The following is a 16,700-nucleotide window of genomic DNA, read 5'->3' on the forward strand; positions in this document are numbered from 1 at the left end:
CAGTGGCTCAGGCCACTAGCAGCCAGATCCTGCCTACCTACCAAGATCATTCACCATCCCTGCTTTGAGCTAGCCCCACCCTCACCCCCTCTGTCAGCCTGTTCAGATGTTCAGTACACACATAGCCTATGCACGTACCTCTAAATGTGGATAGGTTTCTATACATGTACTCTGATACCCTAGAAAATGCAGCATCCTAGCCCATGCATAAAGGAACCTACACACATTTTGATGTAGGTACATAGACTGTGTACATGGGGCTCTTGATATGGAAGTCAGGAGTATGGGCCATTAGCTGCAATCCTTACCCACTTCCCCACACATTCACCCTAGACAAATGGCCCACACAACTACTTCTAATTTTAAATAGCTAGGTACAAAATACATGATTAGCATCATTTGAAAATACCTGTTGGGCCTTGCCGATGGCTACAAGGACTAAGTTTTTGCACAGTTTTCCATCTCTTTATTCTAACCTGCAGGCTAGTAGAATTCACCTCCACATTAGCAATTCAATTAAAATAAACAGAAAGCACCTGTTTAGTTTTTACCAATTTATTAATACTAATTTAGAGGTCATTACATTAAACTCAAGAAATCCTATCCTTCAAGTACTTTCCACAAATTGTAGTTTTTTGCATAATTCGGTAACGCAGATTAAATTCCATTTATTAACTATATTGAAAATGATCACACAATTCCCTCAAAATATTTTATTGCCTTGAGTTTGATTAAAATTTTCATATAATACCCTCTCCCTAGTGGGACCATTTAATGCTCTCAAAGTTGTTGCACTGCAAACAAAATTGTTGCATACATTCTGTACATGGTGTTTTACAGCTGCCAATGCAAGACATGTTTTCTAGAAAGAAGTAATCAGAATGCCAATTTGCAAGAATTGTAAAAGTTAAACACCTCCAAATTTTTCTCCCCCAAAGACCAGTCATTTCTGTGATATTTCTTGTTTCAATTAAAGTTCACAAGGAATCTTTAACAGATCTCCAGGAGGCAGACAATATAGATTTAGAACACATTTACAACACTCAGAGTGTTTAGGAATAAATGAGAAACTCTAAGAAAGGAGATAAAGGATTAAGATGCTCTTCCTACAGAGCATACTTAACTTCAGATAGTCACACTCAGATGGCACTTTCTTAGTGGGCCAAAATACAAACATTCCATTGCACATTGTTCCAAAACATGCAGTTTTTAATTCACATAGGACCCATGAAATTGCTTCATGTTTCAAGCCTACGTATGTTGCAATTTATACAGCAGGCCCTATACAAACATTATATCCAACACACCTGAGGAGGAACATATTCCTGCAAGAATCCTCCTTCCCCACTCCATACCACCTTAGGGTTTGTCTAAACCATAAACAATAAGAAACTTGGTTGCAGACTGCTATGAGGGAAAAAATGATCTAAAACTTACAGAATCAGAGTTAAAAGCTTGGGTGTGTGGGTATGCAGACACGTGTTCAAATTAGCAACCTCAGAGCTGTTAGTTGGTAAGTACCCACTTTCAATAAGTGCTGGATTGATGATCTGGAAGCCTGTTAGGTATTTTTAACTGCAGCAACATCCGGGAATGGGCATTCTAGAATGCAACTACAGTAATGCCAATGTGCTTGAGACAGAACCTCCGTTGCTGAATGCATATACCTGGCCTCCAAATACACACTTCTTTTGCAAGATTTAACAAACTCTCCAAATTAAGTGACAGTTATTCTTACCCTTCACAAACAAACTGATGTGCATTTGAATTTCATAAACAGAAAAATAACAATGTAGTACTTGTAAGGCAAAGTGTTCAATGTAACCTTTTCAACTGCTAAGTTTTTTTAAAAGACAAGTTAAAAAATTTAGTGCATGGATGACATTAATTGTTGGCATGAATGCGTTCATAACAATGAGAATGCAACAACGGGATATTCAACATTTGTGGGTGGTCAAGACCTTCTTCGGTTTTCATCTGTGAAGAGCACCTTCTTTTTTTCCCATTAAACAGATACTCACTTCTTTTTTTCGAGACTGTCAAGAAAAAGAAAGAACAGAACAGTTTCAGTAAAAAGTGCTAAGGAATATCTGTTGCTTTGGCTTATGAAGAAAAAGCATGAGATAAAGTCCTCGTTAAAGATCTGCTTGGTTGTTGTGGGTTTTCCGGGCTGTATTGCCGTGGTCTTGGCATTGTAGTTCCTGACGTTTCGCCAGCAGCTGTGGCTGGCATCTTCAGAGGTGTAGCACCAAAAGACAGAGATCTCTCAGTGTCACAGTGTGGAAAAGATGTTGGCAGGTCATTTGTATCTACTCAGGAAACTCTTCCCTGGGAAACTCTTACAGGATGACTCAGCTCAACCCCACCCCTCCTGAGTGCTACACCTCTGAAGATGCCAGCCACAGCTGCTGGCGAAACGTCAGGAACTACAATGCCAAGACCACGGCAATACAGCCCGGAAAACCCACAACAACCATCGTTCTCCGGCCGTGAAAGCCTTCGACAATACAAAGATCTACTTGTTTCTCTCCAACTGGAATGCCAGATTCTCAACTTTACTCACTTGTACTTGATCAATCTCCCTCCCTGGACAAGTTGTGCGCCTTCATTGGTAAAGTGGCAAGCAAACAGTAACCAGTTCCTGGGCTGCACCTTATATGCAAACCTCATGAAAGTCAGCGAGTAACAGCAAAGTGCTATAAAAGCAACAAAAAAAAGAAAGAAAAAGAAAGAATGAGTGGCCTGAGGAACACTGACATACAGCATATTTTCCCATAATTAAGGTAAATAGTATTTTAATACATTTAAAATCAGCCTCACCTCACTGCAGATACACACATACATATTTGGCAATTATATGCACTTATAAACAGAATTAAAAGGTTTTCTAAAGTAATCAGCCTGTTTTCCGTTCACAGAGCAACTAAAGTCTACATTAAAACACTGAGAAATACTGTTCAGTCACAATACCTGATTATTCCATTCATGGGATTATACTGAAGCCAAGCATTTCTTCCTAAAATTATTATTTAATAAAGAATTGTCCTAAAATATGAGTTACTAGAAAGTTTAGCACCCATAACAGAATAGCAAGAGCAAAAAAATACTGTGTTCCATATTTTTAATTTTGTACATGGAAACAAATGACATAAATAAATAAATAAAAAGCCACAGTACTATTAACCCAAGTAATTCACCAGAGGAACATTATACAGACAGACCTATTTCTTAGTAACCATACCGAGTTTGATCCAGCCAGCTTTTTCACTTACTTTTTCACTTAGCTTTTTCAATTCCCCTCCTTGCTATGGCCCCCATTTCACATGGCTTTTGTACATGCAGGTTACAGGATCCTCACCAAAGCCTTTTTGCTGATCGAAGGGCCCCCCCAACTTCCTTTGGTACCAGCAGAAAAACAGGTTAGATCTAACCACTGTTCATCTGAAGATACCTGAAAACGGAGCTAACACTTGATGGAATAAAATTCTTTGAAGTGTTCACAACTTTGCTGTTCAGAAAAGGTTTCCCCCGAAGGAGGGTACATTTTGAGCTCTTTTGCAAGTTCAACACATTTGAAGGGTATAGTTCTAGACTGTTGCACCTATGAATCTTGTGAAAGAAGGGTGCATCTTTCTAGTAATTTCTTAATTACTGTAAGCTCTGTAGAAGCAATTAAATTACTTAGGTTTTTTTATTACTGCACAGGAATGTGTGGAAGTAAAATCTACAGAATACAAAGATACCTCTTTAATTTAAGGCATAGAACTATTTACAGCAGCTATACTTCAGTTGCTACTTTGTATAATCAGTCATTAAGTAAGCCAAGGACCACTCACTAGTGTTATCTTCATGACTCCAATGGGACTGGATCCATGTTGACTACACCTTGAACAAGCTCCAACTTCCTCAGAGGACTACAAATATCTCTCCCAAAACATAAATAAATGGGCTGTGATCCAGGCCATTCTGAGATCCAGAATATGACTATTAGGCACTTTTTAAAAGTTAATCAAATTTTCAAAATTATACTCTCAATTCCTATTTCTTTTGTCTAAGAAAAGGTAAAATAATTTCCTATGCTTACAGGCTTACACAACCTCAAAGCAATTTTTCCTCTTTGAATACTGCATTCTAAAATCATAACATAATGCTTTTGACACTCCACTCCCCACTTCCAAAAAAGATTGGTCATGCAGCATGCGGAGAAGTAATTCAAGAAATAACAGTCCAGACTCCCTTTCTTCTTTGGGCTCACAGAATTAGTTAGATGCATCACTGAATTCCTGCCATGGTCTTGGGCATGTTAGATCAAACCCAAGTTTGTTTCCACTTGTTAAAATGATGAAGAATGCTTGGGGTGCTGCTTCAGCTACTTTCCAATGTCTGGGCCTGATGGCATGCAAAATCCAACCATGTGTGAGATGTCAGAATTATATAGCACATGTGCTAAAAGAGTTTGATGGCATTTTAGGGAATTGCTTAGTTCTAACTGTAGGCCACATTTTACTACTTACCAAATGTCATTCGACCACTGATGATCTCTGGCGATTTCTTCATGTCATTTATAGCAGCAATAGGGAGTCCCCAGTTGGCTACTGGCCCCCAGAAGTGCTTTAACAAAAGAAAAATAGAGGAAAGGAAATGTATCCTTTTGTTTATTCATATTATTATTATAGCAGGACTCCTAAGTGTAGTGCTGAATCCATGCCATCTTGTGACTTTAACAAAGATGCCTTTATTATATACTAGAAGAAATATGTCTGCAAAAGAGGTCTTTTCTCCCTATACTTTCAGACAAAGACTAACACAGTACAATGACGTTTTCCAAGACAAAAGCAGATTAACACATGAAGTTGGGTTATACCAAGTCAGATGATTAATCATCCAGCTGAGTACCATCTATGCCAACTAGCAGCAGCCCTCCAGGGTTCATGGAAGAGCTCTTTCCCAGCCATGTGACCCCAAGGTCCTTTCAGTCTACTAGCGACTAAACCTAAGACCTTCTACAATTGGTTTATAGGCCACAGAGCACTGTTTGTACAAGAACAAAATGTGTTTTCACACATTTATGAAAACAGAAGTCACTAATCTGAAAGCATTACAGAATAATTTTTCCCAAGTGTATAGGAAAATACATTGCAGATTTTTGCATAAAAACTTATTGTATGTGAATGAACTTTTGTGAACTTGTATTGTTTTAGTCATTCAAACAGAAATACATCTGCAAACAAATATTGTTTTTGTAGGAGTAAGTCCTCCTAATTCATGCAAAGGACAAAATAAATTTTCCCTAATTAAGGTAACTGGCTGTACTTTTGCAGCTGAGAGAGACTTTCAGCTCCATTTGTGCATCTGTGAAATCAGACATTTCCTTTGGTTCAGAAACCAAATATAATATGCTCATAGTAGGTTCCCAATTCTGACCGCAGAAAACAGGAAAAATATGCTATCAGTATTTATATCTAAAACTTCAAAAATTCCCTCATGATCTGATAAGTTCTTCCCAGCAAGACCTATTGTCTGTACCTCTTTATCTAAGGCACATTCTGCAACACACCAGGCTGAGGCTTTTTCAGTGGCTGGTCCATGTCTATGAAACAACCTCCTGCAAGAGGTCAGAGGACCTTCTATTCACCTGGCTTTCTAGGAAAGCTGTAAGACAGAGTTACTCGGGAGAGTTCTGGGGACAGCCTGAGCCTGGATGAAGGAGGAATAAACTCCAAGTGAGGCAAATACTATTTTAATCCATTTTTTATATTATTGTTATCTGCCTTGGGTCCCAATGTACTTAGGAGAAAGGCAGGTACATAAATATTTTAATGAATTTAAGAGTGATTACCATTATTTGTAAAATATACACCAAGAATCCCCCTTTCTACCACTATGATTCTTTTAAATGCACACATATATTAAGGTTGTTCAACAGAATACTAAGGAATTATCAAACACTCATTATAATTAATAACCCAATGGATTCACTGGCAGTTCATTTCTAAGTTAAGAAGTATGCAATAAAAACATGCCACATTTATTAACTAGATGCAGCTGGAACTGAAACTAAGTTTATCTTCATTGGGATTGATCTATTATTAAAAAATCAATTTACAGACTGAAACTCGCATAAAGAATAATTTCTCACATCTGCTGGAGCCCTTTTTGCTCCTGTATTGTCTGTTTCAATATAGTACCGTAGCTGACTACGAAGCAGAGCAATTCAATCACTGCTCCACCCAACAATGGGTCCATATTATTTTGCTGAAGGCAGTCACAGGCTGACTTTGTAACCATCACAAAAGAGCCACAACAGTGTCATTGACTTCAGGCGACTTCAGAATACAAATGCCATGTGCTACCCTGTACTACACAAAGCAGTTGCTATCTAGTGAAGCAGGAAGGAGTGCAGATGGATAGTAGAAATGTGGATTAGTGTGGTGTACTGTGTTCTATTGTTCCTTTTTCTTGTAATAATGGGTAGGGGAGACAGAGTGCTACAAACAATTGTAAGGGGAAGACATCAACAAGGTGCTTTCTTCACAACAGAATGGCTGTGAAGAAAGCATTCCCATATATTTTTCAGGCAAGATTCACAGGGTAAAGTTTATTAGATCACAGAACTGTGCACAGGGTACAAATGAATCAGAAGGATGAATATTTTATTTAATTCACCCTTCTTGGAGAAATATAATAGACAAGCTTCAATAGACTTGGTGCACTATTCAGAACTATGCTAGGAAACTCTCCTAAATGGCTGAAAGAAAGCATAGGATTTTTCTTACCGTACTGTTTATGAGCAGCCATGATTCAGCATTCAAGGGGATACATGAAAGAGAAGATGAGAGTTATTTGCCTTAATAAAATAAATTGTGATAAATCAGGAGTTGGATCCATTTATCTCCAAACCATGAATTTTAATCAACCCAGTTGACATAATGGTAGCAGCAAGATTTCTGTTGAAATCAACGGGATTTACATTAGTCACAATTCATTTAAGGCCCATTCACTTAAAAAGAATTTAATTATTACTTTCTCTCATCACAACCACTATATTAAGAAAAGGAAATTGCAAAAATCCACTGTGGAAAAGTACCTCTGGATCGTAACCAAACACTGATCATTGGAAATTTGTAAACAGAAATATTAGTTGGATCATGTTTTGAGAAACCTATTAGTAATTTGGACTTATGACCTCAGTAATAACACATTGATACTGTTGTGTTCCAAATATGCATAATTTCTAAGGTTTTAGGAAACTAGGAAAAGCCTCAAATCAAATGTTATAGGTGGAACACTACATGCTATTAAAGGATAATAAAGGCTAATCTAACAATGATTTACTTTGATGTTAGTCAGTGATGGGGGTGTGTAGTAGTAACTCACTTTGTAAACCACTCTGAGTGGGCGTTAAGTTGTCCTGAAGGGTGATATATAAATTGAATGTTGTTATCTAGCATTAAAATAATTTTTAATTATATTTAAATTTATTAGATCAGGATAATGACTGTAAAAAAAATTCTGCAAAGAATTTACTAATACAATTAAAGAATTTGCTAATACAAGTTACAATTAAGAAAGAATACAGCAGAAATGTATAATTGATATACTGTATGTTTGAATATTTATAAGTATTATGGGTTGGTTTATAATTATTTAATTTTAAAGGAAAATTATTCAGTGCTGTTAATTTTTATCACAATTTTTTTCTAGAAGCATTTCCTAGTTTGAAATATCCCACATTAGGAGTGGATGTAGGAACTTCCTCCAAGGTTTGTTTATTTCTACATTTCATATTTTTAAAAAATCAAATTATTGATACTGGACAAGGATCACATAATTTTGAAAATAACTTTTACTATTTTATAGTGGCTGGTAAACGAACTGTAGTTTGGTGAGGTACAACTTTTATTTGTTACCATCTAATGAGTTACTTACAAGGATTCATAAATCAGAGCTATTGTAATAGCCATGCCATATCCTACGCATGTGTGACTGGAAGTAAGCCCTATTATGATTAGTGGATCTTACTCTCAATTAAGTGGGCATAGAACTGCAGCCATTGGAGTTCCAGATAGACTCGGATCTATCACAGAGATATCTATTTTTACTTTATATATACAGGTTTCTTTGCTGACCAGAAATAGTGCCCATAAGTCAGATGTATGTCTACAGTTAAGTTGCAACTGGTCACCCACATGGCATCATGTGCATAGGAATATACATTCCCACTGGTCTTGCAATACAGATGGAAGTCTCTCTTCCCAAACCTACAGTCTAACCTAATCATGCAACAAATCTTTCTTCTGTTGTTTCTCTTTAGTTTTTTAAAGAGGGATTTCTTTACCCCAAATCCTAAGACATAAAAAGCAAACCGTGTTGCCGCCAACTCATTTTTATTCTGGCGCATGCACACTTAGGGGTCTGCGAGTGCACATGCGCTTGGATAAGAAGTCAATTGTTGGCGGTTGCGGCTGCTACGGGGCCCTGGTAGGGCAGAGCCAGGCCTCCCTGTCGCCTGTCCCAGGCTTCTGAGGGGCTGCAGAGGCGGTGCGGTGACGCAGTCTGGTGAGAGGCCTTGCCACTACAGTGGCAGTGGGGAGGCTCATCACGCGGCAAAAAGGCACTGGGCGATGCTGCAGCCCAGCATGATGCGCTGTGCTGGCAGCGAGAGGGCTGCAGTGTGTGTGGGGGGCTCCCTGCCACCTCCATGGTCTTGGGCAGGCTGCGCAGGTCTCTGAGGGGCTGTGGAGGTGGCAGGGAGGTGCGGCGTAGAAAGGCACAGTGGCCCTCCCAAGGCTCCTGCCATTGCCGCTGCCTCCTCCAGCTCCAGAAATGCCACTGCTGCTGACCAAGAGCAGCGAGCAATGGTAGTGGTGCGGGTTGCTGGGGAAGTTTGGCAGGAAGAAATAAAGCTGAAAGGGGGATCAAAACAACTGGTGGATGGCAGAGGCTGGCAAGAGATGGGCAGGATGTGGGCTCAGGGTGCCGAGCAAGACGGGCAGGAGATAAGGCAAAAGGGGATGGAGAAGGAGGGGAAGCCACAGAAGAGAGAGCAGAGGAGGAGTGGAGGGACTGGGGGGGGGGCTCACGCACCCCACACACATCCACATAGAGCCCCTCATCTAAACCCACACTGACTGCGTGCACTCACACCCACCCACCAGCACTTTGCACTCACTCACTCACTCACTCACTCACTCACTCACTCACTCACTCACTCACTCACTCACTCACTCACTCACTCTCTCTCTCTCACACACACACACACACACACAGAGAGAGAGAGAGAGAGACAAGGGCAGGCATGCAGAAGTGCAGAGCAGCACCACCACTGCCCTGCCAAGCAGATTCAGGGACTCGGCTGCCATCACCGTAATGTATTTCCCCATAATCCACAGTGAGTGCAGTGCCAAAGCATTTTGTTTCGCTTTTCTATTGGCCTGCCGGGTGTCATTGTTGTATTGCCATGGCAGCTCGCTGCCCATCAGTCAGCCCTGCCAATCATCGGGGACTACATAAGAAGGACTCTTACCACTATGCCCAAAAGCGAAGGGATGGGAAATGGGGAGGAGAGAGGGAGCCAGCTGGAGGGGGAGGGGAGGGAAGCCTTGGTGAGTGTGGGTGCGCGTCTCTCTGTGTGTTAATCTTTGCAGCTCCTCATCTTGGCACTTCCACTTCTCTCCCTGTCTCTCTCCCCACCAGCAACCACCCTCGCCATTCCCCCCTCTGAACGCAGAGTCAGAAAATGCGCAAGGTGCTCTGTTGATAATTTGTCATGCAAACTTATTTGCAGCTGGACAGGACACAAAGCAAAATTTTCAAATGAAGTCTTCCACAACTTAGCTATGTTTACATCAACAAAACACCTCAATCTAACCCAGTGAATATTATGTTATAAAAACTATGCTTACCATGCTTATATTAGTAATTGGTAGCAAAACAAGAAATGTGTTTATCCAACAAATTACGGTTGTTATTGTATTGTGATTAATCTGTACCTGTAATATTGTTATATCTCACTTATGTTTTATGACTCTTTAAGTTGCTCAATGTTATATTGCAATATGTTACTTTAGTTGTTTATATGTAAACTTTAATAAAATAACTGTTAAAAACTGTTTTTAAAAAAAGCACCTCAAAGAGTTGACTTTTAAAAAAAAATCCTTTCAAATGTAATTTTAAGCAAGGTTTCCAAGCTACTAAAAGGAGATTGGAAACAGGTATCATATTCTAACAGAACTGGATTAGCAATGTATGACCCCAACTCCCATGGCATCCACATTTCATCATGTGTCTCTGAGGCAGCCACACCAGTTATGCAAGCTCTTGAATGCCAATGCACTTTGACGACTTCAGCCAAACATGTATTATTTAGAGCAGCAGGTGCTCTAGCTTGGCTATTTGAATCTAAGAATGAAATCAACATGCCATTCACTATACCTAGTGGCAGTAAAGTGTCACTGTTTTTGCTCAAACTCTGTTATGCACAGAACAGCTGCCACTAATCCATTTGTCCCAGGGAGTTCTTAGATCAATAAGGCTGGTGGTGGCAGAATATACTTAATCTCTGCACCAGTCACCTCTAAAGGAGCCACATCTATGGGTCACAACAGTCAAGACATTGGGAAATCTGTGATCAGATCTTTCCAGTATTTTTCTAAGCTCAATTACTGTTGCACATGACCAGGATTCAGATCAAGCCACAGAGTGTGGTTTTAATACTTGAACCCCAACATGGTTTTGCAATCAAAACCAGTTTCCTCATGTGGGAGAGGCAGTGGCTCAGTGGTGGTAGAGCATCTGCCTAGCATACAGAAGGTCCTAGGTTTCATCTCTTGATAAAAGAATCAGGTGGTAGGTGATGTAAAAGAACTCCAACTGAGACCCTGGAGAGTCATTGCCAGCCACACCAGACAATAGTTATTGGTCTTTTAAAGTGCTATTAAACTTGAAACTTGTTGGCAGACAATACTGATGTTGATGGACCAATGAGCTGGTTCAGTATAAGGCAGCTTCATGTGTGTTCACACTGCTATAACTCTTTGAAGAAAAAAGGGCATGAGTACTGTTTTTTTTTCCTTTAAAGGGCAGCACGGGATGGTAGTGGTTTGATTACCAAAACCATGTGGGGATGGGAGGGGAATGCACATGGTGGTAATTTGCCCTTAAAAGACTAACAGATACCTGTGATCTCTATTACCTAGTTTTAGAAGGAAATGGCAAAGGCATATGGGCCATGAGAAAGCAAAGGGAAGGGCTACATCTTCCTTCCCCTGCAGTACCCCTTTAATGCATCAACAGTTCCTGCAAGCCTCGTCTTGTTTTAATCAAAATTAAAATTCTTCTACTGTCAAAAGCTGACAGGTTTAACAAGCTGAACAAAAATCATGGCACTATAAGTAACTTGCAAGTTGTCCAATCCATTCAAACATTGCTAATTTCACCCGCCACTAGAAATAGCAAGGCTTCCTTATTCCACCAATCAGTCCATGTCTCACACTGCAATCTTACACAGTATTACTCCAGTCTCAAAGTGACTAGGCAGGACAGCTTTAGGTAAATTCTTTTGGGTCATCAATAGCTGGCACTCATATGAGTGAGCTATTGGGCTGGTCAAGATTCTGGAGGCATAGTCACTTTTATGGATATATTTGTAAGGCTTCACTGGATTAACTATACAGATTGACAGCATGAGTTTTCTTTTACAATTATGCTTTCAGCACAGCAGAATGTGAAATTGAAAATCATTAAGAGTCTGAAAGAATAATCTAGGAAGCAAACCCAGGGCATATCAAAAGCAACCCAGATACGGACAAAGAAAGAACTAAATAGTAACAGGAGAAAACTGACTGCTAAAGAGGAGTAAATTGTATAATCAATACAAGTCTAAGAGGCACCAGAATTGAATGAGTTCATCTGTAGGATAGCTATGCCAAAAAACTGCACATGCTCTTACAATTAACATTAAAAATGTTTCCTGTATGGGTAATTAACAGATGTTTGTAAAGTGGCCTTAGATCTTTTCAGTTCTGAAACTCTAAGTTGTAAAAAATTGGTAGCACTGCATCAAAGATCCCAGAGATTTACTCAGAGATATATTTTTACACATTGCTTGGTGGCTGAAGCAAGGTTCCATTACACTACCTAGGAAGCATTTTAGTAAGAGACAAAGCAAGTGACATAGTAAAAAGAAAAACAAAGCCAGTAAGTACTGTTATGAATGGTAAAGCTAGTTATCTAAGTGGCAGTGTTCTACCTAAACCATGACACTTCCACTTTGGCTTCTTGAATTTCCCAGTGCCTGGCCAAAATAGCCATTTCAAGTAACTGGAAGAGATTTCTACTGTGCAAACCATTTCCATCTTGCGCAACATCTACACAGACTTGGTAACTGTGTAAACTGGCGGGGGCGTGGCATGCTTGGCTGAGAGGGAAGACGTGTCGTGGCGGAGCTCCCGGTGAAAGACTAATAAAAGTGTAAAGAAATTCCTTCTTCTGAGATAAAAATGTTAAAACCAAGCCCTGAAGACCTTTAATCTTGTCTGCTGTGAAGTGAGAGGGAAAAAGCGTCTAGAATTTGGCAGAGTTGAAGAACGAGCAGATAATTAATTAGCGAGCTGAGAGTAATAGATATGGCGTCCTCGGACTCAGAAGCTTCAACCAGGGCCAGGGCCTTTTCAGTCCTGGCCCCAGCCTGGTGGAACGCTCTATCAATGGAAACCCGGGCCCAGCGGGACATATTATCGTTCCGCCGGGCCTGTAAGACAGAGCTGTTCCGCCAGGCGTTTGGTGATTGAAGGGGGCGGTGCCATGTCGGCCTCCCACCTTTGGGGTGGGGAAGGTTCTCCCCACCACTGCACCTTGTTAATTTGTTTTATTATTTGTATATTGATTTTAGTTTTTGTTTTTATCGATTTTAATTGTTCACCGCCCAGAGCCCCTGGGGATGGGCGGTATATAAATTGAATAAATAAATAAATAAATAAATAAATAAATAAAGTAGAAAGCATAAACTGGAATAATGTGCTCTCTCAGTAACATCATGTTAGTACATGTTACAATTAACAGAGCCAGATATGTAACATTAATGTTCAGTAATAACCTACCACCATCTCCAATTATTCTTGCAGAGAAACAATTATTTTTTGTCATCTTGAATTCTTAATCCTATCCATCTCCAACTTTTTCTCCAGTCTACTTCATACAGTGTTTGTGGTTGTCAAGAAGTCTCTGTATTCCTTAAATCATGCCAGTACCGCAGTACTAACCAAATTTGTTCCATTCTCTTAAATAATGTGGTGCATGTGGTAGACTGCAATTATTCAGGAGGCAATTATGCAAATCTAGGAGACCATACAGAAACTTTTTAGAAAATGACGGCACTCCGTTTTGTTCTTGTTTCAGCTTACATACACAGTGCTCCATCTTTACAACATCCACACTCCAGAAGAAAATCCCTAAAGTGTTTCAGAGGATGCCTTTTCAAGCTTTTGAGTTAACCATTTGCACTAATATTTTTTCTATTGGTAAGCGACTTCGTATAGTTATATTACACTAAACTAGGCAGTAGGAAAGGATTTCAAATGCATCAAGACTGAAGGCCAACATAGAGAGCAGCAGTAGCATAGTGTTTGGGCTGCAAATCAGCACTCCACTGGTTCAAATCCTGCTACTGCCATGAGCTCAGCAGGTGACCTTGAGTAAGCCAGTCCTTTCAGCCCAAAGACTACACAATGAAAAATCACCTGGGTATTTAGAAAAATATTCAGTTGTTATTGTTTAACAAAAGGACAATCACTGTGTGGATTGGATGAATTTTTCACACAGTGACTGTCCTTTTGTTAAACAATAACAACTGAATATTTTTTTAAATACCCAGGTAATTTTTCATTGTGTAGTCTTTCTTCTGTACCGGGTATTGCCTTGTTGTACTGTAAGTCCTTTCAGCCCAAGCTTCCCAGCTGTATTGCGGAGGTAATAATAACACTGATTTTGTTCACTGCTCTGAGTGGGGCACTAATCTGTCTAGAAGAAAGATACAGAAGCGCAGCTATTATTATTATTTATTATTATTTGGCAAACCTAAACTTTAAAAAAGATCACACTTGCTAGTGATAACAACACATACTTGACTTTTCCAGCAATCTAGTATTGACATCTCGCAGAACTACAAAAGTTACTTCTTGGTACAATTAGTGATTTTACCAATTCACAGAAAATGTAAGTCTAGAATAAGTGGTTTCAGAATACCTTAACAGAAGCCCCTGCAACTATTCACACAGCACAATCCTATGCAGAAGATTTCAGTGTGCTTAGAGGGGAGTAACTCTGCATAGGATTAAATGACTGAACCTAGACTGCATACTTGCAAAGTACTCAAGTCTGAGTAAATCTGTGTTAGATTCCACTGTAAACAAATAATTTGGAAGCAAGTCAACATATGAAATGCTTAACTATCCTCTTAATAAACCTAGATGTCACCAGAAATGTATCACTTGGGCCTTATGGACACAGATAATCTTCTTCTACCACTGGCTTTATCCAGCATGGAGCAGAATATGCATGGCAATTACCTCTCTCTAGCCCTTTGGGACAATTGCTATGTCTTGTTAGTATTTATAGGAACTAGAACACTAATTATGCATCAAATCTAAAGTACTCGGAAGCTGCAATCGTTGTTTTGTAGGCAAGAGAAAAATAAGCTGCTAAATAATGTGTTTACCAAATGTAGTTGCCAAAACCAAGAAGTCACAACCAATCTCAAAAGCATGCCTTACTGAGTTTATTGGACCCTGTAAGTCTGTCACGCCCCGCCCTTTCACGACGTGAACCGCCCCCCCCCCAATCTGTCCCATTAGGGGTTGAAGGTGATGGAATGACATAGACTATTATCTTGCCAGTAAATTCCCACAAATAGCCTTTCCAAATTCTATATATAACCTGGAGCAGCCATTCCTCTCTCTCACCACCTAAATAGTAAAGGCTCCAGTAACACCTTAAAGACTAACCAACTTCATTGTAGCATAAACTTTCGAGAGCCACAGCTCTCTTCGTCAGATGAGCTTATGCTACAATAAAGTTGGTTAGTCTTTAAGGTGCTACTGGACTCTACTATTTTGCTACTACAGACTAACACGGCTAACTCCTCTGGCTCTATCACCCCCTAAAGGATCTTAATTTATCATTGAGAATTCCCGCGTGGCATGAACGCACAACAGAATTAACCTAAACGAAAAGCTCAAATTGGAGTTCGACGCTAGATCGCCTAGGGTTGCAGCCCGGGATACAAGACCTACCAGCCCCCTTTCCAGACTACGAAGGCCCGCTACAGAAGCCATACCCCTCTTCTAGGTGCGTATTTGGGGGGAGGCAGCTTGAATTCTCCCCACAGACTCTAAAGGCAGCCTCGCTCAACCCGATCAGGTCCCAACTTCAGGGAGCAGGTAAAAACCCTTGATGGCGAGGAAGGAGGGATGGGACGGAAACTGAAACCCCGGTCCCCCTCCTTCTGCCGCTTCCCCACCTCATGAGATAGTCCCTGAAGTCCTTGCTGCGCACATAGTCCACGGCCTTGCGAGCCAGCGCCGCCGCCATGGCGGAGGGAAGTTGTGTGGGGAAGCAGAGGGAAAAACAGCACCGCCCGGCTCGGGCCCGCCACCTCCAATGACAAGCTCCCGCAGGGGACAAGCCGCCTCCTCACAAGCGGCCCCGGCTTCTGCTTTACGGTAGCGCTGCCGTCTCCGTAGCAACTCCACTGCCCATTGGTGCCGAGCTACCGCGCCCCCTGCCTAAAGAACTGCTGGCCCGGGCTGAGAGAAAGGTTGTCGTAAATTGCGGTGACACCCTAGGTTCGATGGGGGAGGTATGTCGCAAATTCTAAAGCAAAAAAAAATTCCTGTCAGACGATGTCTCTTACGTAAAGGTGGACTGCGCTTCTTTGAGCCGCTATTGGTTGCCCGGGAGAGCCTGTTTGTTCCTTATTGGCTGGAGGAGATAGCCTTGCGTTCTACTGTTCCCACCTCCTTTGCTTTCGGTTTGACTGTCAAGGGCAAGGAGAATGGGAAGCGTCGTCTTTACTTTCTGCTCGCCCTTGGCCTATAGCGCCGTTTTCCGCTCAGCCAACCTGGTTTAAGGCGACAGTGCTGAAAGTATGAGTAGCCGGCTTTTCGGAATGGTTAGAAAGGTTCAAGGTCAAGGGTCCAAGACAATGAAATCTGGATACTAAATTCATTTTTAGACTGGCTTTCTCCTCAAGGACCTAGGAGAGCGCACATTATTTATGTATCATTTAGAAAATGTATATGCTACCCCTGCAGAGATCTGCCTCACTCTCCTATGCTACATTAGCTTCACAATAATCCTGTCATGTAGTCTAGGCTGAGAGAGTGACTGATACTGCATCACTTGGTAAGCATCATGGCTTCAGAAGAGATGGGAACTGCAAACTCCCCAGTCCTAGTCTGAAACACTAACTACTATACTAAGCCTAACAGTGTTTCAGAATATAAGGAGGCTGACCTCGGATATCAGCAAGAAGACAAACACAACTTAAAAATGGAGTTTAGGCTCAGAATTCAGAACATCTCTTCCTCTGTTTTGGCAGGATGTATATAATAGATTTGTGATAATGATCATTGTATATCCAGTCCTTTTCCTAATAAATTGTACCATAGGGTTTTTCTTTTTCACTGCTTCTGCACAATGAA

The 16,700-nt window shown here is 40.7% G+C and overlaps 1 protein-coding gene across 2 annotated transcripts; it reads right to left on the reverse strand.

Moving 5' to 3' along the window:
• Positions 1 to 539: 539 nt before the first annotated feature.
• Positions 540 to 15,734, reverse strand: MPC1 (mitochondrial pyruvate carrier 1). 2 transcript variants are annotated; one of them, XM_054979318.1, is made up of 4 exons: positions 15,518 to 15,734; positions 4,515 to 4,611; positions 2,564 to 2,696; positions 540 to 2,036 (listed from the first exon to the last, which is right to left on the reverse strand). In XM_054979318.1, exons 2-4 carry the CDS (start codon positions 4,555 to 4,557, stop codon positions 2,018 to 2,020), a joined length of 195 nt encoding a protein of 64 aa, XP_054835293.1. In that variant the 5' UTR covers positions 4,558 to 4,611; positions 15,518 to 15,734; the 3' UTR covers positions 540 to 2,017. The 2 variants fall into 2 exon arrangements, with proteins under 2 accessions (XP_054835293.1, XP_054835303.1); XM_054979328.1 differs by lacking the exon at positions 540 to 2,036 and adding an exon at positions 13,410 to 13,413 and having other exon boundaries at positions 2,560 to 2,696; positions 15,518 to 15,588.
• Between the last annotated feature and the right edge of the window lie 966 nt (positions 15,735 to 16,700).

The sequence above is a fragment of the Eublepharis macularius genome, chromosome 1 (assembly GCF_028583425.1).
Source record: "Eublepharis macularius isolate TG4126 chromosome 1, MPM_Emac_v1.0, whole genome shotgun sequence".
In the NCBI taxonomy this organism is placed as follows: domain Eukaryota; kingdom Metazoa; phylum Chordata; class Lepidosauria; order Squamata; family Eublepharidae; genus Eublepharis; species Eublepharis macularius.

What these genes read in the sequence shown, in the direction of transcription:
- MPC1 (XM_054979328.1), bottom strand. Translation starts at nt 15,588, where the DNA reads ATGGCGGCGGCGCTGGCTCGCAAGGCCGTGGACTATGTGCGCAGCAAG. An exon ending in CAGTGGTCGAATGACATTTG is followed by an intron (nt 2,697 to 4,514) that starts GTAAGTAGTAAA and finishes TTGCTTTTATAG; the next exon opens with CACTTTGCTGTTACTCGCTG.